The sequence below is a fragment of the Cebidichthys violaceus genome, unplaced genomic scaffold, assembly GCF_023349555.1.
Source record: "Cebidichthys violaceus isolate CVI_PGR_0920_01 unplaced genomic scaffold, fCebVio1.0.p SCAF_17, whole genome shotgun sequence".
Lineage (NCBI taxonomy): Eukaryota > Metazoa > Chordata > Actinopteri > Perciformes > Stichaeidae > Cebidichthys > Cebidichthys violaceus.
The window spans coordinates 3,528,169-3,555,808 of record NW_027176340.1 but is presented as its reverse complement, the minus strand read 5'-3'; the positions used below and the strand labels follow the sequence as shown (position 1 = coordinate 3,555,808).

At 39.5% G+C, this 27,640-nt stretch overlaps 2 protein-coding genes across 2 annotated transcripts in view; both read right to left on the bottom strand.

Moving 5' to 3' along the window:
• Nucleotides 1–237: 237 nt before the first annotated feature.
• On the bottom strand, nt 238–4,299 carry si:dkeyp-67f1.2 (uncharacterized protein LOC556106 homolog). The gene is made up of 9 exons (XM_068711705.1): nt 4,153–4,299; nt 3,974–4,075; nt 3,846–3,872; nt 3,632–3,752; nt 3,488–3,546; nt 998–1,048; nt 813–897; nt 605–731; nt 238–477 (listed from the first exon to the last, which is right to left on the bottom strand). The coding sequence occupies exons 1-9, from the start codon at nt 4,163–4,165 to the stop codon at nt 370–372; spliced, it is 693 nt and encodes a 230-aa protein (XP_068567806.1). The 5' UTR covers nt 4,166–4,299; the 3' UTR covers nt 238–369.
• Nucleotides 4,300–10,128: 5,829 nt separating this feature from the next.
• Nucleotides 10,129–27,640, bottom strand: part of cfap20dc (CFAP20 domain containing) — a 33,296-nt gene continuing 15,784 nt past the window's right edge. The window contains exons 13-17 of the mRNA XM_068711704.1: nt 25,446–25,793; nt 24,340–24,597; nt 19,544–19,605; nt 11,384–11,478; nt 10,129–10,500 (exon numbers count right to left, since the gene is read on the bottom strand). Of these exons, the coding sequence (XP_068567805.1) occupies nt 10,382–10,500; nt 11,384–11,478; nt 19,544–19,605; nt 24,340–24,597; nt 25,446–25,793 (882 nt within the window). The 3' untranslated portion in view covers nt 10,129–10,381. The remainder of the gene's footprint in view (nt 10,501–11,383; nt 11,479–19,543; nt 19,606–24,339; nt 24,598–25,445; nt 25,794–27,640) is intronic.

The following is a 27,640-nucleotide window of genomic DNA, read 5'->3' as shown; positions in this document are numbered from 1 at the left end:
GGCACCGGGAAAGGGAAGTTTGGGGTCCCCTGCTGGAGCTGTTGTCCCCGCGACCCGATCCCGGATAAGCGGTCGAAGATGAGATGAGATGAGTATCAGAATTTTCCCATTAATCATCTCAAGACCCCCTCACATTTATCATTTGATCCTCTGGAAGGGGCCAGACTAGTAAACTAACCCACCTAACTGTACATAAAGCAGTCAAAACTAGCGCCACCTCGACTAGGTATTACAAATTGTTACACTGAAACTTGAAGTAAATATTTATTCAACAAAGTAGGTTCTGGGTTTCAGAAAGAGTGTAAAACTATTTCCACTCTTTGAGTGGCATCATTTTTTACATACATAGGAGTCATATTCTCCTTTTCATCAGGAAGATCCTTTAATGTCAGTTTGGTTCCTTGGGATACAGCCGCTTATCTCCACCATATCCGGCCATCCTTCGAAAATGTTGATTTTGTCATCATTAACAGTTTGCTGATGGGTGAACAAGGAAGAGGACATTTGTTTTACCATCAATTATGTAGCTCTTTTATTTATTTTTATTTTACCGTCTTTAAAAATAGAAGGTCTTTTCTGACACAAATGGAACAGGCTCACTAACCTTCTCAAAGGGGCTTTTGTTTTCTGTCCCTGCTCTCCCAGCAAACACCCAGTTATCTCTGCGTTTTACAGACTTGATCAAAGTGCTTCCCATTCCGACAAACACCTCTCTTATTTCGTCTGTCATTCTGCCAAAAAGGAATAGAAAAGGGTTGTGTTGTGTGCTATGAAATCGTTTTAGCTGTTGAATCATTGCGATTTAGACTTACTTTGGTGTCACATCTTCAAACGAGGCCACCAAGACAATCATTCCAGGTTTTATCTCCTTCAGGTATGCCAGGATTTCTTCTGTCTCTTTTGTTAATAAAAGTAATACAAATAAATAAAAAAACACAATTTCAAGTGTTCAATACATTTTTAAATTGAAAAGAAGATTAAAAACCACCCAACTTACTTCCATGAAACATATTAAAGTGACGAAATTTTTCCACTTTTCCATTTGTACCTTAGGTGGAAAAAACACAACAATTGGTTATCAACAACAAGATCAGCTTCTCTGGAGCTTTTGATCAAATCACACGATCTTCATCAGCAGATGGAGTTTGCCCTGTTTTTATGGAAGTTAAGGGATTAAATGATCTGTTTAATGAGCACTCTAAGGACTTTCCTCTCATTTAAACTGCTGATGAACATCATGTTATATAATCGAAAGCTCCAGCATGGCTAATTATTGGACCTTTAGATAAGATTGTTCTATCAACTGCTATTTACAACACTCTAAACAATTTCACCGTATAATAACGGTAACTTACTGGCAGCAGGGACGCCAGTAATTTACTGTTGTTTTACGATGAAGCTACCGTAACTTACTTTTACGGTATATTACCGTATACTGGATTACGTTATGTGATAGTAGGATAACTGGGTTTTTACGGGGATTTTACGGAATATGCCAGAATGTAACCGTTTATTTACAAAGGGTAATACAACCCAATACTTTTGCATTTAATTCCCAACAAATAAAAGAATAACAATAGACATTCAATACATAATTGTTGCAGTTTAATACATGTTCTCAAGACAAATAATAAAGGGACATTTGTATTACATCACAAAACTCACAATGTACTGCATGTTTGGAAGAAAGCTAATAAAATCATAAAATCTTTAATGACCGGCTTAACTGAACTCCAGTAGCGCCGAGATTGAAAAGTGGCTGATGGTATGCTACTGTTGTTCAGTGGTAGGTACCTATCCTATAGTGGTATGCTACTGTTGTTCAGTGGTAGGTACCTATCCTATAGTGGTATGCTACTGTTGTTCAGTGGTAGGTACCTATCCTATAGTGGTATGCTACTGTTGTTCAGTGGTAGGTACCTATCCCTATAGTGGTATGCTACTGTTGTTCAGTGGTAGGTACCTATCCCTACAGTGGTATGCTACTGTTGTTCAGTGGTAGGTACCTATCCCTATAGTGGTATGCTACTGTTGTTCAGTGGTAGGTGCCGGTATCTGGAGTGGTATGCTATTGTTCAGTAGTTGAATGGCATACCATTCTGATTCAACGACATATAATAATAACTTTTAAGCGGCACCTGCCGGCACCTACCTACTGGCATACCAATCTAGGGATAGGTACCTACCGATGAACAACAGTGGCACACCCCAGGGATAGGTACCTACAACAGTGGCATACCATCGGCCACTTTTCGGTCTCAGCGTCACTCCCTCAGACACTGAATTAAAATAGCATTAAGAGTGAAAGCTGAATTAAAATAGTATCAAGAACAGTGTAATAGAACTGCATCACAGTATAGCTTGTTAACAAGTCTTATACACATTTATAGTTAATTTGAACTGCATGACTGCAGCGTCTGGCTGGTATCCTCAATCTCTGATGACGAGTGACTGTAAAGCAAACAAAATAAAAAACTTTAGAAACACAAACGCTTTGGGTGTGCAACTGTGGGTTCACATATGTTAACATATCTGTGCAAGTCTTTGCAAAAAGCTAATACAACAATACCAACAATACCATACAGTTCAAATGAACAGACTAGCCTATGTGATGAGCTGATTACGTTAGGTGAAGAAATGAAGCCAAGACAATTGACCACAATGGACTAACATTCAACAATAAAATGAGTTTGATCTGTTCAATAATAGCACAAGTAAACACAAGTTAGGCTACTAACGTTACATCTTAACACTGTATTTGGTGATTAACTTTATTTATGTTAACTTAAGCTTGCTATGCTGTTAGCTAGCTAACCTTTCTAAGGCTAATTGAGCTCGAGCTAGCTAACGTTACAGAGCTAACGTTAGCTCCACCAATATTAGCAACCTAATGTAACGAAACAGACCAAGTGAATCATTATCTGAGATGTTAACGGTTCAATAATCATGAGGATAAAACAATAACGGAGGCTTTGAATTTCGGATGATAAGCGTAACGTTACCTCGTCTCCTCGGTTGATCTCCACATGGCTGTTGCTCAGACGGATGAATTGAAGCTGTGCTGTCCAACGCGAGCAGTCGACGTCTTGTCACTCAAAAAGTACTTGTAGGCAATAAGCAGTTTGAATAATAAAAATATTCTATCGACACATTAACCTACAACAGACAGTACGATGGAGATGGATTGTGATTCACTGAACTTGTGTAGAGAAGGGTATATCCACCACTTCACAGAAAATACTGTATTATGCTGATAAATTACAGTAGTCTGCTGTTATTGTTAATTGACGGCATTAACTGTTAATTTACTTGCGAGGGATGAACATTTAACTGTATGTTACAGTTATTATGAAATACTGTAAGATACCGTTTTTAAGCCACCGTAAATTTACAGCAATTCATTACAGTGAATGTCACTTTAAAGCCCAAAACTATTAAACATGTGAATGTTTTAAAGAATTGTTTAAGAAAGAGTATTTTTACTCACCATTTACCACCACAATGTTCAGTCCTGGTCCCACATTATTCATCACATAACTCATAATGCTGTTGAGATATAGATACGGTTGAGTTTTACTCAGTCACACACATTTCCATCCTTATTATGTCCAGTACCATATCAAACACGCACATTTTACCCTCGAAACAGATCTTTGGTCCAATAGCATTAGCTGCTCCGCTGCTGATTCGTAAAGCGAAATGGTCAGGCGGACAGACTCTGGTGAGGCTGCACTTTGGCTCAGCTATTGTACCTGAAAATGCAAACAGAAAAGTACTTCTGATCATGAAGGAAACCACACAGTTAATGTAGAAGTCATGTAATGTTAAAAAAGAATTGAATTTACCTTGGAATTTTGATTTGTCAATAAACCCTTAAATAAAAGAATGGAGGTGTTATTAAAATGAGGCAAATAAAACTAAATGAGAAGATGTCGCTCAGGATTTGTGCTGTAATAAGTAGAAATGAGCTCACCAAGAAAATGCCCTGCTTTCTCCCGAACATCAAATGAAGAATTGGTGGCCAATATCCAGGTTATAAAGAGGATACTAATTACAGCAGCAAGGTTCCAAACAGCTGTCAACCACAAAGAGATTAAGATTGGCAGAGATACAAACAAAAATACCTGTTTTTGAAATAAAGTGAAATCTCACCTTGATATCTCATATCTGCAATAACTTGGATAGCTTCCAGTTCCTGAAGGGAAAAGCTGGTACCTTTGAAATATACTTCTAGTATTTCCTGTTAACAAGAAGTAGTGTAGATACAGCAGCGCTTTGGCGTGATCTCATCTGTGAACTCTGAAAGGGAAGGTTGTTTGGTTATGCATTAAAAAAAAAAAACAGCTCCTCCTTGTGCTACGTGAAAGCTAGGATGTGACTCTATGCAAACACAGCCACTGTGAACTAGATGATCCGGTTTCTCTCTTTTACAATATCAAATATGGGAGCAGTAACAGATTCACACTCCTTGTGGCAACAATGCATTTAGCACACAGCAAATAGTGCTTAGTCGACGTGCAAACAACATCTGAAACCTAGAGGGGGAATGAGAGAAAGAATATGTACATATTTAGTAAATCCAATTTTATGTGAGAGGCTATCTATATAAAAAATGCTACAGATGATAGAATAAAAGGTCAAAGTCTCACTAAAAGCAAATAAATATGCATGGAATAGGCACAAACAAATCTGAAAAGAAACCCATAACAGATTTATTTACAATTTACAAAACATTGTTTCATTATTTTCTTTGTGTTACAGGTAAATGTCACTGAGATTAAAGCTTGTTCTTCGAGAGGGAGTTATTTAAATAAACACAACATAAATAGGCCAATGGTGTATTTGTCAAGACATACTATAAGGAATTTAAATCCATACTGTTGATGGATGGACAACACTGTTTACACAAGAGTTAGCTGTCACTGAAAAGCATGTTCAAGGACCCAGTTAAAAAAAAACGAGATGGTACATCTCAACGGGTTATTCCTAATAAATGATTTCCATATGTTAATTCCAGAGGCCAAGGCCTCGTGTGACTAAGCTTCTGCACTGCTCATCCTTGAGCAGTAGCTAAGTCTGAGCTTTCACCTGCCTTGAGGGGCCCGAACTAAAATAGCGCTATACTAATACAATGTATTCTTAATTTTTATTAAAATAGCATTTCCCTACAGGCAGTAATGCACTGATGTTTTGACTGTTATTAAAGTGACTGTGGCAAATCATTATAAGGTCATAATTTATCCATCAAGACACAGTGGAGTAGCTGATTAGGGAATTCAATTTAAATGAAATTGTGACAAATGAAACCACACACATAAATATGACAAGTTACAGGAAAAAAAAAGAAGCACAAAATGTATTAAATAGAACAGCTTCAGCTGCACCAAACGAGGATAAAACAAACGAAGATAGTAAAGAATTAAAAAGTATTGAGAATTAAAAGGACAAAACTTGAAAGCTTGTTTTGTTTTTATAGTAAGTGAGAGAACTAACATTGCTGAGCTGAAATATTTGTTTTCGTAAAAACTCATTCCTTCATCCACCCAAACCTAGTTCGATTAGCGCCGTTAGTATTACATATGAGGGGATTCGCATTATAACAGTAAATGTTTGCAGCATCTTAACTCTTCATATTCCTGATGAGGTGTAATACTAAAGAGAACCAGCAGAGGGTCTATGTGTACCACACATTTGACTGGATAACATCCAAAAATATCCATGTTTTCTCTTTTTTCCTTCCTCTTTTTGTAAATACAGTGTTTGTTCGTTCTAGCAATAATAAAATAAAAGTAGAGATACTCTTGAGATAAGAGACAGAAATAGTGAATTACGCCGGTCGCACAGAACAGGCACAATCCAAGCAGAAGGCAAATACATCAAGCAGCACACAGGAGGAATATATATATATATATATATTATAACCAACATAAATATTTCTCTAATGTCCGCCAGAGTATAAATATATACGCAGTAGTCCTCACTGACATCATTCACACCATCATCAGTAACCGTAGAGCAGAATCTGAAATAATACAAGAGCTTCAACCTCGTAATCAATGCTTAATTTGTTGATCAAACAAACACAAATCAAAAGAGAAACCATGGTGAAATGATCTTCTGATCAATGGTCACCAGCATCCTGCAACGGCGACGCTATCCTAATAATGCTCATTCGTGACTTTCTAGCAGGGTGGAGTTGCAGTTTTTTTTTTTTCCTTCTTCTTTGGAGGCAAAATTGAGCTGTCTAAAAATATCATGCAACATCACTCAGCCCAAAGTCCATTAAAAGAGTCGGTCGGACTCTGAACGCTACAGCAAATGTACCATAAGTGGGTTAACGTTAGCATGAAAATGGAAATATATTTCAAAGCGAACAACTGACCGACTGGTAGTTAGTGTGACTATGTATAGCTGCAGGTCAATTAGGGAGTTTGAAACATGCGAAATGTCAAACCTCCATGTGATGCTTTGTAGCAATCATTTATTTCATAACTGCTGGATAATGATACTGAATGATTGCAATAACTGCCAATTATTTGCCCGTATTACAGAGCAAGTGAATCAATGCTACAACATGTTGTTTTTTTTGTATTAATTTGAGGTATATTTAACCACATTTAAGCAAAAATGTATGTTGTTGTCGCTGTTGCATTATTCCATAACAACTGCACTGCTCCGCTCTGTGCTCACACAACGGTTACAGCTGATAAAGCCGATGGTGGTCGCCGCTCAGGTAAACGCCGTTAGCTCTGTTGGCACTTCCGCCATAGTTACTGTTAGCGCTGTTAGCTGCAAGCCGCGGGCTCAGCTTAAGCCATGGTGAGAGCAGTTGAGAGGTAGTAGAAATGCTCCACATCTTGTGTTCAGCACCTTTGAATCAACAATTTTTGAGGTTGTTTACATCCATAAAGGTAAATTTGGGGGGAGTGGCTTTGGAGGGAGCAATGAAGGGACGGTCAGTGTTGCCGACTTCCTGACTTTTTCGAGGGATTTAGCAGCTTTTGGAGCAAGTCCTGCTAAGACTTTAAGGGTTGGCAACACCGGGCTGGGTTTTAGGATTGTTGTTTGAACAAAGCAACACATTTGATGATGTCATCATGGGTTGTGGGAAAATGCGATTGGGTATTTTCTCAGTTTTTTTACTGAAGTTGTGTGGAGCAAATGTATGATGTTTTCATAGACGATTAGAAATAATGATTAGCTGCAGCCCGAAGCACACAATTCATCCGCAAGAAACTCTTTTTCAGGTCGGTCCATTTGCATCCCGGGTCTGAGATTTATTCCAGAAGATCCTGTCAGGAGAGGGGCGAAAAAAAAAATGAATTTACAAAATGACATTTGAAGTAATAAGGAAAGTTAGAGCTGTGTCAGCTTGTACAGTGGCCCGACGGACAGGGGAAGCTGCAATCAGAGGATGATGCACTAACCTCGTCTGACTCCTCTCCGACTGTGCAGGGCCCCCTGTCGCCTTCAGCCTCTGCTGAACCCTGGTCCTCCATCTGCCTCAGCTGTGAGTATCTGTATCTTGCCTCACTGCAATAAAGTCATTTGACAGAACAGGGTGATGCGTTGTTACAGCAATACCAATTTTGAATAATCTCTGTTAAGGCTCATTAATAAAAGTCTGCTTTACTTGACCCGGAAGCAGTATTTTCGGATGATCAATAGAGCAGCGAATATCGCCGCCGCAGCGACGAGGATCACCGATGCAATAATCCCGGGGTGGAGCCTTAACCCGGCCTAAAAATGACAAATGAATCCAATGAGATCTAACAGTGGAGTAGTTAAAAAGCCCATAATCGTGACAGCGCAGTTCATGATGTGTGGCTCAGATAAAACAGGAAATACGGGCAGGAGATGTGACAGCTGAACAGGGCGTGTGTTATGGATCACACTGATATATGAACCAACAGCTCAACAGCAGGGGTGTGAATCACAGGCCAAGCAGGACTGATGTGATTCTGACAATAAATGATCGCTCACATCGGAGCTAAGATCACGAGCCAACGTGTCTCACATCAGAGCTATATGCACGAGATCGCATGTTAGGAGTGCCAGGACTTCAGTCTTTGTCGTGATTAATTGGGATTCACGCAACCTAAAAGTTACACGCATTCACACACGTGCAGGAGGAGTCAAGATATGAAAGCTGTAAGAAAGACGTATTCCACATTATTTTGCAACACCAATACATTTTCAAAATGTGGTGGTTTAAAATGCAATTCTAAGGCATCTGTTGATGCCAGATAAAGCCAGATGTATAGCTTCCTATAGCATTCATCAAGCATATGCAATCACTATTGTTACCATTACTTCTTAATTAACTCATATGCTATTTATCTTCGCATTATGGCACGTGGATGTGGCAACTAAAATACTTCCGGATAGACATGTAAAATAATGAATATTGTGCAATAAAAGGACAGTGCGTTGTTCTTCTGTTAAGTGTATACATTTTAATAATGATTCTTTAAAAGAACTAAATAATAACAAAATAAATCCATATGTCCGCTTCCACATACTGCATATGTCAAGTTTAAACAGCGTCACGTTTAACGTAACAGGCAGGTACAACTTTGGCACCACGATCGTAATAATAACTTTACGTATGTTTACGTGTTCACGTGTTATGTTCACGTGTTATGTTCGCATAGACAATTACAACCACGAGCGGATTTTTAACGGATGAAATAGTGTGGCTTCTCATAAGTACCTGTTGCTGCTGTGCTGACATCCTCGTGAGTTTAGAGCCTGGTTAACCTACTTTCATTACGGAACAATAACGCGCAGTACATTATCACCTACTGCATTATAATCAAGACCCAAAACTGATGGGGAGAATTTCAGTTATTAAGTACAAATAAGTTGTCCTTTGCGACTCTTCGCCGCACTGAGGCAAACGCCAGTTGTTTACTTCCTGGTTGCTGTCACCTGTTGATGAGCCATTATATGTACACGCCCCCTTTCAGGAAACGTCACGTGACGGATAGTTGTGTGTCACGTGGCTCTCTGACGAGACACATTAAACAGTATTTGTGATTTGCTGCTGCATCTAATACATTTTTTTGACATTTAAAAATATATGAAAGTCTCAAGTTCTACTATTTTAGTGGAACTTTTTTTTTAGAGAAGTGAGAATATTTTTGGAAAAATCCCCAAAAATCTACATTTCTACAGTCATACATCATAAAATAAAAAAAATAAAGTCTGTGAAAAGATATGACCGCTGCTTGAATACATCATGCCTCATCCTCAAGGCACTAGAGAACAGCTTTTGTTGGAACTTATTCAAATGTTCAATTTTGCATCTAAATTGGTGTTTTGTCCAAGATCTTACTTTTCTTGAATATTACTTATCCATAAACTTTGTGAAAAGTGGTTTTTATTTATAAATTATGAACAGATTTCATCTAATGCAGTAGTGTACACTTTGCACATGTCAGTATTTGACATAAACAGCGCCCTTATCTGGGCCCCAGTATATGCTGGCTGGGCCAACTGAATTGTCAGCCATTGATCCAGTTGGGATTATTGTCTGATTAAAACTACAGGGAATCACAATTTGATAAATGAATGTGGGTTTTCCTCTCATTTCATTATACTCCTGCCACTGTGGAGCGACAATTCATCTCTGGCTGAAAATGATGAATCAATCTGGTATCCGCCGCTCATCAGGTGTAATCAGTGCTTTGGCAGGACTGATGAAAAGAACTCCCCGTCTGGTGTTGGTTACATAAAAAACATCTCGTACGGGTTCACGTGTTACAACAAGAGATGAGTTTAACTGTGGGGACTTCAACATTTCATTCATGAATACATTCAAAATCAATCGTCTTCTTTCATAATGTTTGCTTGTTGAAACAAGTAGCTCCGTCCAACTACAGCCTCACAAGGACACTTTCATGGAAATTCACACATGAAACCAACAACATGGTCACTTCGATTCATATTTATTTCAAACAGTATATCCAAAAATATTACTTTTTTAAAAATAAATTATGATAAATAAAGAACAAAATGAGCTATACTGTTAGAACTAATTCAAGCAAAACTTAAATGTCAGAAATCCTCTTTGTAAAAAGAAACTCCAGGAAGTTCATTCAAAAAGCTTACATATTAATCTGCTAGCCAAAGACTCTTTCTACCATCAGATGTGCTGCTGAAAGGGCAACTACTCCATTTTTTTTTTTTTTTTTTTTTGCAAAAAACGTGTCTGATTTCTTGAGTCCCTCTCCCTTACACACCAACATGACTATTTATGGAGACACACACGATTTCTATGAATGGTGTATTCATATAAGGCCTCAAAAAGGGGGATGATACCATTCATCCACTGTCAATAACTTCTGATTTCTTAATTTAGATTCTCTCGAGCTTTGAGTCAAGCTAGTTCATAGTACTTCCCCGTCTTTGGATCGAAATAGCAGTTCAGGCAGGGATCATAGAGCAGATTCAAATACTCTTCCTCCTTCTCCTCTTCGTTCACAGACTCGTCCCGTCCTACAACAATGCAAGATGATCACTCTGCAACACTCGATAGTAATCGTTCAAAACAACTCAAAGATAACGGTGCATTGGATTAGCATTGCATTCATTAAATTCAAACAGATAAAACATGTAAAAATGTATATCGTATTTTCTATGTATAGTAGCATAGCTATGCCAGGTGTATGAGTAAGGGCCTCCTCTATCAGCTGTTGCCGGAATGAAATGGAATGACAAGCGTGGAAGGCGAGGTGACCTTCAGACTCAGGTGGATTTTAAAGTTTTCTGTCACTGCCATTTTTTTCTCTCATCAATCAAGACCTAAGACACCCAGTCCCTGTACCACATTATGAAGCTGTAAAGAGATTCTCTGTAATCCCCGCTACTTTGAAGTGCGAGAATTTAGCCGTTAAATTGACAGGCAGTTAAATGCTAAAAAGGTTAGGGAATGCTCCAAGAGGAACCTTTTATCTTATCAGAAACCTCGGCGACGATAATGAAAACTAATTATGAGACACATTGTGTAGGAGGTTTAAAAAAAAAAATGCCGTTGTAAACTGAAAAGGTTTCGTCAATTAACCTTGTCGATGTGTCTTGGGGGTACAGACCTGTAATGAGCCTGTCTCTTTTGACCTATGGAGTTATATGGAGGACAGAGAGCTCCACTCTTATGGGTCTTTACCCTTAATTAGATACAGTTTCGCATGCTTTCCCACCATGTTGAGTGCAGTCTTTGGGTGGAAGCTTTGACACCGGTGAATGTTTCCATAAGTTCAATGCATTTGCGCAATTAGTGCGGTTAATGTTAAGGCATTGTGTTGTTTGCTTGTTTGTCTGAGTGTAAATGACACACTAGGGCGTCTGGGAGCAAAAGGAAACAACGTGGAGGTTACTGTACCTCCGATTAGATCTTCTAAATTGTCCCAAGTGTTGCCTGACCTTCTCCGCTGGCTTGGAGGCATAATGGGAGGGCTGAGCACGTCCATCCACTCCCTAGGGAAAAGACCATAAAAGCACACAGTCATGACAACACATGCCATTACGCACACCATCCCACTGTACCTACCGTCGTCCCCTCAAATTGCCTCCATGTGACATTTTAACAATGACGTCCCATCGTCGTGTGCTCTCACAAGCCCATCTAAGCCTCCACTGTCCTTGAGCCACTTCTCCCGCACGCACTTAGCCTCACTGCCACACAGTTTTCGCTGAAAGATCATTTATTAGATTCTGACTCAAGCTGTGATTTCCAAGTGTCCACATTTTGGCCCAGAGTAGGTGTCTTAACCTTGCCTGTATCTGTGGGAGCAAGACTTCCTCTCTCTCTAAATGAGTTTATCTTCCCCCGACAGAGAGCTACACAGGCCACAACTATACATCAATCATTTTCCAGTAAAGTGCAACACTGCTCTTTTAGTACGGAGCAACAGATTAGAGGGAGACAAAAATATGCCACAAGATGAATTATTACTTGGAAGCACTGCAAGATTCACTTGTTAAACTGAATTCATAATAGTCAGTTATGCAATTATCCATTAACATCTTTCGCCTCTGGAGATACCATCTCATAAGTGCACATCACAACATATTTAATGAGGTACTATAATCTTCTTCTGTACAACATTTAGCTGACAGCAGACAATTCAAATGTTCATTATCAATGATTGATAATGACACTCCCTCTGAAAAGAAAGTACATTCACTAACCACATTACAGTATGTTGACTAGACTCACATTGTGACATGTTAGTACTTTCAGTAGGCTTCGTTCAAAAGATTTACATTTTTATTATCTTCTCTGATTAACTTCAGTGTTAAAAGACTTAATAGGATGTTGGTCGGGTACCAATGAATCCCCCTTGTCATTATTTCAGTAAATACTACAATAATGTGGGTATATGGACCTTTAGTGATATGGTATTTGGAACCAAATGCAGCAGTGAAATAAAAAAAAAAAAACACTGTAACAACTGTATGAAAAAGTAAAAGGTCAAATTCAAGGCTTTCAATTGAACAACATCTGAAATAGCCGTGACATGTTTAACATATGCTTTATAAATGCGTATTAATACTGCAATTCATGATTAATTCAGGTAGTTATTAGTCATTTATTAAGTATTTTGTGTGACCTCATCTAAAGTGAGGACTATCTATGCTTTTATGAATGACATTGAAAGGCCATCAGTGCCTCAAAACCCACAACTTGACAAAGGCGCACTAGTCCCGCACTTGGCTATCAATCAATAGCTCGATTGCTTTTTAACCAAGAAATCGCCGTTTCATGTCATGATGCCGGACGACTGGGCTGCTGATTCAAATGTCTTGAGCCAGGCAAGCATGTTTTACTTGGGCCCGAGCGCCCCCGCCGGTGGGGGCAACGCATTCATCCAAATATTCACCCACTCATAACGTGCGCTCATCAGTAACGAATATAATGATGTCGCATACCTGCTCAAACTGCAGCTCCTGCGCTACAAAGTCATCTCAGCTGTTGGTACAAACTCCAAACACAACTCAGACAAAGCTACGTATAATACCAAGTAACACAATCCATAAAGCGCCCCCTAGGCAGACCCACTTGCCACATTTTATGCCAATAACGTAACAAAAAAAATATGAATCCGTTCATGTTTACTGTCTATCTGTTCATCGGACGCCGCTCTGTGTGAATTAAAAGCTGGCGCTGCCCTCATGTGCCTCGTGTGCCTGCTAGCTGAAGGGGGAGGGTTATACGTCTCAGCAAATCGGATTTTAGAAATTTGACACTCGGGTAGTTTTTTTATTCTGATTGGCTCACGGATTCTGTCATTCAAAGTCACGTTGGGTTGTCTCAACAGAGCAGGCTGTGACGCGTCTATGGAAGGTTCATTGGGTCAAATCGGCCCTTCACACAGTCTGTAAGGCCCTGGAAGAGAAAAAAAAACTGGAATTCAGACGAGAAAATCCCATGGATGACAGACATAAACAGTCTCAGAGAGGATCCAGGCTCTCAAAATGATGCCAAACTGCTGCATTTGATAGATTGAACACTATTAGTGATAAAAGAAATGAAATATATAATTATATAGTATATAAAATTACAATGGAACAGCTGGAACAAGATTACATTTTGGTTGACCTCGTCTGACCTCTCTGTACTAGATCAAGATGTACTAGATAAAGCTTCACTTCATCAAAGTAAAAATGTGTTGAGACCCTCAACATATAGTTCTATGATCTGGGAGAGCTTGAAAGCTCGTAGCTACATGATTTCTAAAAAGAAATATCTTGAAATTGTTTTTTTTTTTCAGTCGAAAATTAGAATTTTCAATTTGTGCTGTGTGCCATCTTAATTTACTCTTAACCAGTAACATATATACTGATATTTACACATATTAACACAACTCACAAGTGTTAGGGTTATTTTAATACCAAAAGTATTAAAATAGCCCTTACAGTTGCAACGCTACACTCATTATCGTATGGGTATGCTATTTTTCGAGCTGAGGCCTAAAAATAGGGCTAGGGTCCAAGAGGTTCCATTGTTACCATGGATTAAATTCTTCCTCGTGAAAATCAAAAAGAAATGCAAGGATTAACACAGCCGTGCCGGTCGAATTATATCTCATCTCTCCATGCAGTTAAGCCCGAATAAGAGATTTTAATATTTTTAAACCAAGTGCATTATCTTTTCTGAGGCTCTGATTTTTCTTTCTAACAAAGACATTTATTCTACTTTAACACCCCTTTGACTGTGCGATAGGCGGGAGTACACAGTACAAATGTTAATGAAAGCAATTTTCAAGGACAGAGGCTTCTACAGAGCTGCAAATTGAACTTCAAATGTTAAAAGGAACTTGGAGAGAGTGATTCAATTCTTAAGTTATTATTAATCAGATATGAAAAAACCAGTGATGTAATAAATAAATTAGTTTGATTTAATTTGAGTGAGAACACTTGATTTTGCACGGTAAAGAAGTCCATTGAAATTAAGCTTTCCAAATATCTCCCAGTGAAACATTGTCAAGGCAACTCTGTTTGTCTGACATCCTGGCAATTGTACTGCATTTCACAATTGTTTTTATAGTAAAAAGTTTTACCGTTAGTTAGCACCTCGTTACTAGATACTATCAATCTGTCTACCAACAGGCCATGTACCGCAGCCCTTCAAAGTAGCTGTAATTAATCCTCTTCTTAAGAAACCATCTCTTGATCCAGAGGCGTTGGCTGACTATAGACCGATCTCTAACCTTCCTTTCCGCTCTAAGATGCTTGAGAAAGCAGTCGCAAATCAGTTGTGTGACTTTCTACATAACAATAGTTTATTTGAGGATGTTCAGTCAGGATTTAACGGGTCACTACGAGACAAAGCACAAATCTTTTGAGCATACGTACCCCACTCACATCCGAAATGAAGGCACAGAAAATAAACCCAATATGATCAGAATCCTAAAACATAAATTCACTGCCCAACAGTGATGTTAACAGAGAGAGGAATAGAGCTGAAACAAGTGGTTTCAATAACCACAGATAAAGACCCTGCACACAAATGTCTCTTTATAGAGGATGAGAGAAATACAATATCATGGTTTTCTTGGTTGACGTCACGTCACCCTGAATGAACGGAATTTAATGCTGCAGGGAAATGCAATTATAAATACTTTATTTTAAGATACACATCTTTCAAAAGCTTTCTGATATTTCATTTATTCTTAAATGCATCCCTTATTTTAATTGAAACGAGAGAAGAACTCTATTATTAGAGTATGTATTATTTAGAATTCATCCAGTTCAATTGACAATCAATATTGTTGAGATAACATTCAATTGAGTCCGTTGTTGATACAGAGGTTAATACAACTACGAGGCTACTTCAATATGGGACTAAATTATAGCGCAAGTTAGACATTACTGTGATGTTCCGGACCTTTGCATGAGGAGATTCTCTCTAACTGGACCTCGTTGAATTTTAATTGAATACTCATCCCTTGAGGACATAAAAACCTGGATGACGTGCAACTTCCTGATGTTAAACTCAGACAAAACTGAAGTTATTCTATTAGGCCCAGAACACCTCCAAAATCAATTATCTAATGATACAGTTATGCAAGATTGCATTGCCCTGTCAATCCATGCATTTGTTACTTCCAGACTAGATTACTGCAGTTCCTTATTATCAGATATATTCATTCTATTATATCCACTCATTTCCATCATTATTATGCTTACTACTCTCCTTATATGAATAATTTATGTCATATGCATTGAATGTTATGTTGTTCATTCTGTACACATGACATCTATTGCACTTCTGTCCATCCTGATAGAGGGATCCTTCCTCTGTTGCTCTCCTTAAGGTTTCTTCCTCTTTTCTCCCCGTTTAAGTTTTTTTCTTTGGGGGAGTTTTTCCTGTTCCGATGTGAAGGTCCCGGGACACAGGATGCCGTATGTGCACAGACTGTAAAGCCCTTTGCGGAAAACTTGTGATTTTTGGGCTATACAAAATAAATGTAATTGAATTAATTTGCTACTCAAGGTATCTGTGACAGCCTGATTTGTGGTTTTCCATACGGTATATACCAGCCAAAGTGCATCACATGCAAAGAAACATGTTGAAAATGCTAGAAAAGCCCCGGCAACATTAAGCACACAAATAAAAGCATTTAGGCTGTCAAGGGAACCGTAGATCTCAAAAGCGAGGAAGCCTTGCAACGATGCTCAAATAATAAAATGATAGAATTCACTGTAAGGGTGTCTCAAAATGCAATGCCTAAAAGAAAAGGAGCGAAAACAATGACAAATCCTGTGCAGCTGGTCTTCTGATCTGTAAACCAAGGCTTGCTTCAGAGTCTAATTTCAGAAGTACAGCTGCGGATGCTGTAGTTCTGTGTGAGACAAGTCGGGGAGCATGTTTTGAGCCGTCAATAGTAATACTCATTTCAGTGGACATTCTATCAAACAGCATAACCTCACTGAATATTTAAAGAGCCCCAAAACATGTTCGAATTGAAATATGAGAATATCTAAATATATGGTAGTCTACACATGTTCACAACAGGCTACCTCGCTTTTCATCAATAAATCAAAAGTGTTAGAGAAGAGGTGGTTGCATAATTTCAGTAGCGGACCTATGATGCAATCCCTTTGTCTTCTCTTGTAACGTGCCGCATGTTGTGTGCCCTAACATAGAGATGGAGCTGTGCAGAGACGGGGCTCAGCGGGGGTGATGCAGGGTCTGCAGAACCCTTCGAGGGCAAACGAGGGACATTGGATCCATCCAAATGCTTACATGGTCGGGTCTTGAGATGGATATACAGCGCTTGTAAGCCTGTAGATACTGTCCAGATGGCAATGTGTGATATTGTATTATGAATGCTAGTAATGAAAAATGTCTTCTATCTTGTCCTCAACATATTAAACCTGCCTCCAAGAGATATTTGACTACTGGAGCCTAAACTGTAAGCTATTTGTCCTTGCAGGACTATAACAAAAAAAACAACTGAAAAGTCAATTAAGGTTCACGTTTCAGAACTATATTTCATCTCATCTTGGAAATTAAGAAGCCCATTTAGCTTAATTTAAAGAAAAGAAATTCCACAAACAGATAATCTTTCACTGCTACATTACAGCCATCTGTAATGTTCAACACACGACAGAGCATATTTTCAGATGAAGTGTTGTAATTTGCCTTTTTGACGTACCCACTTTCTCTCATTTCACTTTTTCAACTTTCTGAGCTACACAATGTATTCTGTACCTGTAGTTGGTATTGGATGCACTCTCCCAAAAAACATCAGTTGTAAATTATGCTGCCTCCTCCAGTAATGTAAGCACATTCATCAATACGTTTTCGTTTTTGAGGTTAGAACTGTAACCTGTAGGCTGGTAAAACAAGGTGCAACGTGTCTCGCGGTTGCTTTGCATTATGAACTACAAGGCTCCTGCCTTGCAGAAGTTGGCCGTTGCTTCATCACTGATGGATTTCTTCTCGGATGACTGCTGAAAGGCAGTGCTTAATGGTGAGTCCAACCCTTGCATGAATTATATAGAAGATAAAAAAAGTTTCATAAAAAGTTGCCAGTGATGAATATAACACGCAAAACAATAAGTGAGTAACTAAAGGGCAATTCTGACGCATGAAAGACGTTGACTATGTTATGGTTTGTTGAAAAGCGGATGGTAAACGGTGGCTTTAAAAGTTGAACAACAGCCACAATTTATGAAAGATGTGGTATATTTGCTGAACGTATGAATAATTAGACTTGAAAAATGCTTGAAAAAGTGTTTAGATGCTACAGATACTCTCTCATGGAGCTGTTTACACCGGCTCCGTGTAGTAGGCTCTCCTCTCAGCATTTATTTATTCTACTTATCCTTCAAGTTCATTTTTTGGGAACACACGCACGGAAACGTGAGGTAGTTGCTCATTAAAAACATGCTTGCCTGGCTCCAGACATTTGAATCAGCAGCCCAGGTCGTCCGGCATCGTGACACGAAACGGCGATTTCTTGGTTAAAAAGCAATCGAGCTATTGAGCGCCAAGTGCGGGACTAGTGCGCCTTTGTCAAGTTGTTGTCAATCTGTGCGCCGTCGACGTCGCGCTTTGTATCTACAGTAGACGAAAGTCCTAACGCCCCCGTTTTGGACAAGCAGACAGGAGCACTCAGCACGGAAGCAAAGTAATGTACTGCTTTGAATGGGTGCAGCAGCAAGAGTCATTTATTAACCATAGCTTGTATGTAAGAAGTGGACGTCGTCATGATGTCACCCACCGGTTTGGAATGCAGAGGACTAACATAGAGACGACGTATACGGCTCTGTAAATCAAAGTAAGCCCACCCTGATGCGCACTCCGCTTTAGTTTACATACGTCCGCATTGGCTTCACTCGGCACAACCGTAAGTTGACGCCTATTTTAACAACCTATGAGAAAAAAAATCTATATCAGTTTAAGTGTTCCCTATATTTAGAATATTTTCCGACGGGGAACTGAACTGAAAGTAAAACGTAGCTATACTGTGTTTGTTCATAACACTTTATAATAACTACACACTATGAAGCATTAGTGAAGTATGAGTAAACACTTAGTTCATCATTTATAAAGCATTGTTCCTACATTAACACTCATTAGTATGCAATTCATAACAACAGCTATAAATGTTTTATTCTTGATTAATAAGCTTGTCTATTATGCGTTTGGTGATTATGTTTTCATACTTTATAAATGATGGATTCACTATTTGTAAATGAAGTATTATATATATTACAAACCAATTATTAAGGAGTTGTAGATGATTAATAACATCCTCTATAAAGTGTTAGTAAATGATTAAGAACTTATTTAAATGTACATTATTCATGCATTTATATATATATATATAATGATTTAGATATTCATACCTGTTATACTTTTGGAAAAACATGCATTCAAAAGATTGGAAGGAATCTTCAAATTTGAAGAATGCATGTTTTTCTAAAAGTATAACAGGTATGACTGATAATAGTAATAACAATAATGTCTTAATTGCTTCCAACCTTCACATCCAATATTCTGCACTTGTGGAGATGAGAATAGCCGTTATGGGAGAAGAAAACTACAGTACCTGGCATACACTCAATTTATTCAGACTCATCTGTGAGCAAGAAAAGCCTCAATTTGCATATCTATCTGACAGTTGACATTTAGCCTTAATTCGGCAGTCACTGCAGGTACCATCTGATTATGAATTTCAGGGTGAGTTTCATGTACATGCTGCCAAATACAAAAAGAAGGCTACATAAGGCCAGTTTCTGTCAGACATTACATGAAAAACATCAGTGTGGCTTGCACTTTTCTCAAGTATTATCATCTTCTACTTACCAAGAAGTTTGAGGAGACAGCATGTTGATCTTTTTAAAGAACTCTATCCATAGCCTGACCTTCATGCACAACATAGAAGCAACATCTATGAATGTGTGGTATCACTAAACAAGAGCTTTCTTTCTATTCTCAGACGGTGTCAACCTTGTCGAGTAGTGTACATTTTATTATAAAATAAAGTATCTATGCTGTGAATGTGTGTGACACATGCTTTCTTACCTGGGGTTTGATTGCAGGAGGGGGTTCATTTCCTTCTGATAGTGGTGACCCTGATTAGCTGGCTTGATCAGCAATATAGAGAAAAAGTCAAAGGCTGTGTTAAAACTCAAAGTATTAGCAGAATATTTCCAAAAACGATTAGCAATATTCAGTTATCTCCATTTAGTTTTAAAGACCACTGATAAAATATACACTCACAGCACTTCAGAACAGCCTATTTCATTCAATGTAGGCCAGTAATGAAGGCTATCATGTTTACCACCACCAGACTACTATTTAGGCTCGATTTTGACATATAAACTGTAACAGGGATCAACAAGTTGTGTAGAGAGAAATGTATATGTGCTGTAAATATTGAAGGGTTGTATTTGTGAATGGGGCCTTTTAAAAATAGTAAAAGCTACATTCCTTGAAAGGTGTGCGTATAAGAGACCTTTAACCGAGGCAGAAGATAAGAATGGTTTCACATTCAATATATAGTAATATTCATCTGTACGAAAGTGCATTACCCTCTCCATCTTGCCAAAGCTAAAGACCATATTATGGCCTCAGGAGGCTATTTAAATCTAGTGCCTGTTTAAGGGCTATTACGTTACATGGCGTTGATGAAGAAGCAGTCACGCTGAAGCCGTGGTCCTTGCATTCCTTAAGTAAATGTTGAGCTATCTGTGCGCTCCGGTGCCTTCTTTTATGCAATCCTCTTCTAAAAATAAGACGAGACCTTAAATTGTACCCTGTGGAATTCTGCAAGTAATATGTACTGATGAGGATTAGTTATCTGTCTCGTGATGGAGAAAATTATTTTGGGCAGGTAGGAGCAAAACCATTTCTGTACTCTATCTGTAACATTAAAGTAAGAGCCTCAAATGTCATTTAAACTTGCATGAACTGCAGAATCAAAGGGAAGGCTCGAGTCCAAAAGAACCTCTTTATCCAGCAGCACACTGTGCCTGTAGCTGCAGAGTCAACGTGGTGACGTGTCTAAGAGTACATCCACACTACTCCGTTTTCGTTTGGAAACGCATATGTTTTGCTACGGTTACACTGAGCGTCCGCACTACGCCGGCGTTTTGGAGCACCGTAAACGGAGGAGTTTAGAAACGATCCCGAAGCCGGATAACTTTGGAAACTCCGGGTAGCGTATTCGTGTGGACGGACGGAAACGCATAAGTTTGGAAACGATGACGTAGACACCCGCGATCGACTACCAGGTTAACTGACAACTGATTACAGGCATTGCTGACCTTGTTGTCTTTACTAGTAGCTGTTGTCCAGTTAAAATCTGCATGTCTGCGGAGGAAACAGCTGTTATTGTAGCGATCGGTGAGCGGCGAGAGAGAGAGAGAGAGAGAGAGAGAGAGAGAGAGAGAGAGAGAGAGAGAGAGAGAGAGAGAGAGAGAGAGAGAGACCCGCAGCGCGGTAACTAACGTTAAGTCTGAAAAATAAAACGTATTAAACTTTCCAAGAACTCTATCTGTTTGAGTTTATAGAGGATGATTTGAGAGAAGATCTTAAGTATCAAACACATACTTACGATCATTAAAGACTACTTTATTACTCTGGTTGCTTAGTTACAAAATACGACAATCTACTTCCTGTTTACATCGGCGCATGCCCAGTGAACGTGAATAGTCACGTGATATTCGTTTCCAGGCGTGTAATATGGACGGAGATCACTTCGGAAACGATGGCTGAAACGCCGTGTGGATGGAGATCGTTTTCGTTTGGAAACGGAGTTTTCAAACGAAAACGGAGTAATGTGGATGTAGCCTAAAACACTACTTGCTGTCCAACCTTCCAAAAAAACAAAACAAAGGATAGGTCTTGGTTAAAAAGTCTCTGTATCCCTTGGGGCTCAACACAGCTTAACTTCTAGTTGGCTCTTGTAGCTGGCACCTCTATTGTTTCACTAGTCTGCTTAACTGGTGCTCAAGCTGCACTATCGCTCCCCTTCTAACATATTCACCCCTGTGCATCATCCGTTATCCTGCTGGGTCAAATGATGCTACAACAATCAGAAAAACGTAAAAGAGCTCTGCTCGTCTGTGATCGGCATCGCTGTAAACTGTAAATCATTTTCTGGCGCTTTGCCTGCCCTCTGTTTTGGAGACATCATCTCAGCAGAAACCTTTGGGTCAAAACGTTTGTTTGTAAAACTACGCCGCAACGCATTTCTGAGCTGCTCAGAGCTGTTTGGCATTGACGTTCAACCAAACAGTGCTGGTGCCAGATCAGATCTTTTTAACGTCCATCTTACGTTTCCAGTTTCCAGTTTGTTGCTGGTGGACCAGTTCCATTCTAATATATTAGAATATATTGGACTCAGCCTAGCTAAACATAAGAAGCTTGCTTCCCAAATTGGACTTTGTACGTGTGTTATTTAATGAAGCTACACCAGCTGTTTTATCTCCACAGAAACATGGATCAAGTTCAGTGTTTAAATAAACCACTTAGCTAGAAATTGTAATTTAGGTGGGCCTGTGGATATAATGTGTAAAATGTAGTAGCCTCTGGCACATTGTAATACCTCTATTCCATCATATACACAGACTTAATTATTGAATATTTTTAATGAGTCGGTCTACCTGATTGTAAACATGTAGTGAATTAGACTTCTTGTGCATCGTAACCAACAATTAAATATGTATATTTTAAACCATGCCTATTCCTGATTGGTCAGAACGTTTGTGATTCAGAATCATTAGGCCTTATTTATTATTTTTTAATTATGTATTGAAACCTTCCCTGCGGATGTCCGCGTTATTGTTAAATACTTTATACATAAATGAAATGTTCTAAAAGGCTACAATTATCAGAACGATACAAACATTAAGGCTTCTTCCTGTGGCTCAAAGGTGTACTGCAGAAATAAATGTTAAATAAGACACAACGGAAGAAATTAGCAAAATCTCCTACGACCCGGCTGTGGGTCCTGACCCAGTGTTTGGGGACTCTCGTCATGCCTTGTTTGGAAGTGGAGGCTAGCGATCGTAAAATGTACACGCATAGCAAACCACAACTCGTTAATCAAAGCTATTTTATTATAAATCAGCATTGAATATAATAAAGTAGGCGGCTGTTTGGTCGGCTGTATGGAAAGCTCTGCTGCTCATACATGTTTTGGTTGTGCCAGCTTGAGATTTAGACAGCACAGCCACAGTTAAGCACATCCAGGCACACCCGAGGCTACACGGCGGGTTCCAATGATGACTCGAGTGTTGCCGGACATAACTCACTTAGATGTGACAGGAAACGTAAAGGACATGTGTTGATTTATGTGTTGAGTTGCTTCACTATACAACTCCTTAACTCTTCTTCACGACACTGACTATGTTGTTCTGAATGTATAAAACGAGGGGAAAGCGTCGAGAGCTTCTGGCACAAAAACGGAGAATTTTAGACGACGGAAAATAATTGTCTCATGATCTTCCTATGGAGTGCTAAGTCTCATTATTATCTTTCATTTACTAATGTGCATATTCTGTTATTCAGTTCAGTAAAAAAATCATTTGAGAATGAAATTAGTCCTTCACACTGGTTGGGGTTTTACGTTTTGAGGGTTTTCTTTCTTCTAAATCTGTCATGGTTGTAATCCAACACCATGGTCAAAGAAAAACCACAGACTTGACAGTTCTTACCTCAGTTATGTGCTAGCGAATATGTATCAAATCTCTCTCTGTCTCTTATATATCATCGCCTGGGGGTGAAGTTAATGGTCCAGTAGTTTCAGCAGCAGAGACAGCAGCAGTATAGATGACAACAACAGACCACTCGAGTCACAGCTCCAGACAGTGACTATTCTCTTCCTAGGTCCCAAAACCATCTTTGTTTTTTCTTTCACAGATAAAAAAAAAAAAAATGACATTTATGTCTTTATTTATGTCTCTTCTTCTTCTTCTCTCTCTGTATTGGCAAAGCATTTTTTTAATATGCTGATGGTGGTGCTGTTGCCATATGTATTAAAAAATTGTAAAGCACTGCAGCTTATTCGGAAAACATCACTTCGGGGGTTTGATTAAGTCAAATGTAAATTTCATCCTGTCCCCGTGGAAAACTGTTCCAACTGTACGGTCTAAAGATATATGTTCATATTAATCACCACATCACTGTGTCCTCTAAAAAAAAAAAAAAAACAACAGTGGAATGATAATCCCTGCGGTGATACCACTATTCAATGTGTTCTGCTTGAATCTCACTATGTTAATGCATACCTGCAAGTACAGAAATGGTAGAAGGCCTATAACGCCAGCATCTGTAATGACTGTATCACTGGGGATCCCACAGTGGACCCTGCAGGGCCAGGCAGGACGGTGTTCTCGCTTCACGAGTGCAATGTGCTTATGCTAATGAGCCATACTTCTGAATGACCTTCAATAGAAAAAGCGCAAACTATGCCATCTTTGAATTGTAAAAAGACGTCTGGGGATCATGTCAAATGACCTAAATAATTTTTTGTCACTGGCGGGAACCGAGGATATTATGCCAGTGTGCTTTTTTTTTTTTTTTAAAGCTGTGAGAGGCCACTTAATGTGCTTCTATCTCCATAATCTTTTGTAATGCAGAAAACACGCTGGAGAAAGAGGGGCATTAGCACTTCACGGTGGCACAAGTGCTTGAAATGGAAATTAACAAGGGTGAGGATCAACCCGGGTCAAAAAAATTATTCCAGACGGGAGATAGAGAGAAGGACAACGTACTAATGATTGTAAATAGTGGATGAGCTGCACATGAGTGTTGCTCGTTAGTGAAGAATCAACAAGGAAGGATCAAGAGTAGCAGAGGATGATAGTACAGACCGTGGAGATGTGGGTCCAGGTAGAGGCGTCGTCACTGCTCATGCTGACGCTGACATTGCAGTGGTGGATCTGGGATGCACTGAGGCCCGAGGCTCTACATTCATATTCTTCCTGCTCCCTTTTTAGACTTGCCAGCATTCGAAGCTCGTGATCATCATCGTCCCCGTGCATTCGTAGACTGCTAAGCGCGCGTACGTTGTAATCGCCGGAGTCAACAGGCTTCAGTGCGTTGGTGTCTTCTGCCTTTAAAACGATTACCTGTGGGAAAAAAAAAAAGAAATTACTTTTTTTTTGGAAGCAATTCCGATGACAATGCGCTTAGTCACAGTCACACATACACACCAGAGGGTGAAACAGGAGTGGATTTTCACTCCTGTCCTGTCCCAATCCCAGAACAGAATAAATTCCTGTCTCGTCCCAATACTAGAAACATTAACACTGTCCCATTAGAGCAGCATATTTCCATATAAAAACGGACCTACAGTATTGTTATTAAGATTCTCGTTGATACAAAGTCGAGTAAATCTCAAAACAGCAGACAAGAGCTCAAGGCGGTGCTGGACAGTCTTAGTTTTGACAGATAACCAGTGGATCTACTGTTTTAAGAGAGGGCTATGTTAACCTGATTTGTGCAAGGATGCCTGGTGTTGCCCTTGCCTGGTATTGAATCAATGGCAGTCAATAAACCAGAGCTGCAGGGAGGGGAAACAAACTCCTTGTCATATTTCTCTGACAACCTTTCAGTCAAAGCCCTCACTGCATGTCGCCTGCTGGAGTTGGCACAAATCAGCAGTCAAGAGCTGCCGTGATGAAGAATGCTGGGACATGTCTCAGCAGTGAGTTGTGTAAATGCAGAAAGCAACAGCCAAGTGACAGATCTCCCTTCAGGCCTTGTGATCTCTCCAGTTGACTATCCTGTGATCCTGGATCTTTTCAACCGGAGCGGTGGCCAACCTCAATTTGTAACAGACTGTATAGTCTGATCCTTCTCAGCAAGGCATTACAAACTTTTTCACAAGTCTTCCGAGGCTCTGTCTCTCTGGCACAAAATATATGTATAGAGCCGCAGCACTCTGGATGAGGGCTGTTGTAGATATAAGCAGTACCTTGTGCCGTGTGGAGTCATCCAATTTGACTTCTTGCAGGAATCTCCTTGAAAGCGATACGTTGCTGTTCTCATGCGCGACCTGGTTCACCACCTCTGCTACACGTGGGCCACACTTGACTTCCTGTCTGCTGGGTGTCGCGCCAGGTGAGAGGCAGCGAGTGGGGGCGAGCCCGGCTGGTTCAGCTCTCACACCGGATGGAGACTTCATACCGGTGGCAGCTGGACTGAGCTCTTTCGGTGTTGTTTGATTAATGTTGTGAGATTCAGGATGGACTTCAAGTTGCACATCTAAAATTGGACTGGGAGATCTGGGAGTACCAGGGTTGAACGCGTTGTAGCTCCTATCCTGAAAGAAACACGGGGACAAATTGATTAACTGTAAATGATTTTAAACACTGTAAAATGTGATGATTAGTCATGGCCTTAAGAATAAATGGTAGACTGTTTCTAATGTCACCTGGACAACGTTCTGCCCTTTAGATTGATGTGTGCTTAATGAAATACGATAATGAGATGGCAAACAGTCATTGGGATTGACCAGGTGTTGGTGGTTTAGCTTTAAATTAACCTCACATTTAAAAAGGGTAATGGCATTCTCTTTAAGTCTTGCTAATCTCTCCCACCTTCAGATCCAAAGTTACCACTCAGCGATATAGTTCACAATGTGTCGCCTACCAATCAGGTTACATAACACCCTCCAAATACAGACACGGCACATGGCTCTATTCAACATTAAAGGAATACTCGGCTGAAAACCTGAGTTTTGAATATCAAACACTCACCCCTACAAACCCAGAAAGATACGTGATTCGGAAAAGTTTGTAACTTGCTCATTTACTGAGGACGGCAGCTGGATTCGGGAAAAGTAACAATAGATTCCAACTGTGACCCAGTTTCACAGCAAAAAAAAAACACCCCATCGAAAACTTTTCAAAAAAGTCCTGCAGCAAAAAGCCACTTCTGTCGCCGACAACACAGGTAAACCAAACGATTCTTAGAAAGCCACAATAAGGGGAGGGTAGCAGATGCATACATCAACACGGACCAGCGGCTTTTGAAAGCTGGACGATAAGCCATACTGGAGACAATGCGATTGTTTTGGACCAAGCTGAGCGTGCAGCGTGTGTGGACAGAGCACGACGATGCTTGATCAAAGTTTCTGCGGACGTTTCGATGCATTGTCTTTTGCGGTGAAACTGGGTCACAGTTGGATTCCATTGAATCAAAGCGGACTACAGCTGCCATTGTCCACCAAGTAGAAACTCTACAAACGTTTCAGAGCTACCACTGACGACAAAGGAGTGAATGTTTCATATTCAAAACATAGATTACAGTGTTTAATGCCATTATTCTGCACCATCTCAACAGTCTGCCGATCTACAGGCAAATTGCGAGCACACCTACACTTTTTTAAGATCATATTATCGACATTGATTCTCATGAATTGGACTGTTTGAAGCTTCCCCAAGAACTGCAATCTCTCTTTGTTTCTTCACTTAGCAGTCTCCTTTTGAGGTGTTTGCTTTCATCTCTGACCTCAGTTTTTGGGGGTTGAAGGCATTGGCACTTTGAGGTTTTTATCTCACCTGCTCCACATGTTATTTGTTTTCTCTTTTCTTTCAAAGCGTTATCATTTTCATAAGTGCAAGTGAATAAACAATGAACTTCATATATTATTGAAAGGACTTTTAATGGGTGTGGCTGTGACCATTTGGGTTTGCAGTGTGTGTGTGTGTGTGTGTGTGTGTGTGTGTGTGTGTGTGTGTGTGTGTATAAGTGTGTGTTCCAGCCTGTGTTTTGCAGGCATGTAGCAATGCTCTGTTTAGCTAGCATGTGAGTGTCATAAAAGCAGTTGCTATACTACTGCATAGTACATTCTTTCAGTTCTTATTGCATTAAAATAACTGAATTTTAAATTAATATTACACATTAGAAATTGTTCTATTGTATTTCATACGTTTCAAAATGGTTCTGCAGGTTCATTGTTTTGTTTTGCCTTTAATATTTCTCTATGTTTAAGAACAAATGTTATCTTAAAAGAATTGCATGAAACTGACGCAACACCTTGAAAGATGATATTGCTCCAAGTTGAGAAATGAGCAACCTGCCATAAATGAATGAAAATCAAAATCAGGCCAACTTCTGTCCGATGGCTAACCACAGTCTGATTAATTACTATAGTCAAGGTGTCAG

What these genes read in the sequence shown, in the direction of transcription:
- si:dkeyp-67f1.2 (XM_068711705.1), bottom strand. An exon ending in GAAAGCAGGGCATTTTCTTG is followed by an intron (nt 3,873 to 3,973) that starts GTGAGCTCATTT and finishes CTTTTATTTAAG; the next exon opens with GGTTTATTGACAAATCAAAA. An exon ending in CTTTAATATGTTTCATGGAA is followed by an intron (nt 898 to 997) that starts GTAAGTTGGGTG and finishes TATTAACAAAAG; the next exon opens with AGACAGAAGAAATCCTGGCA.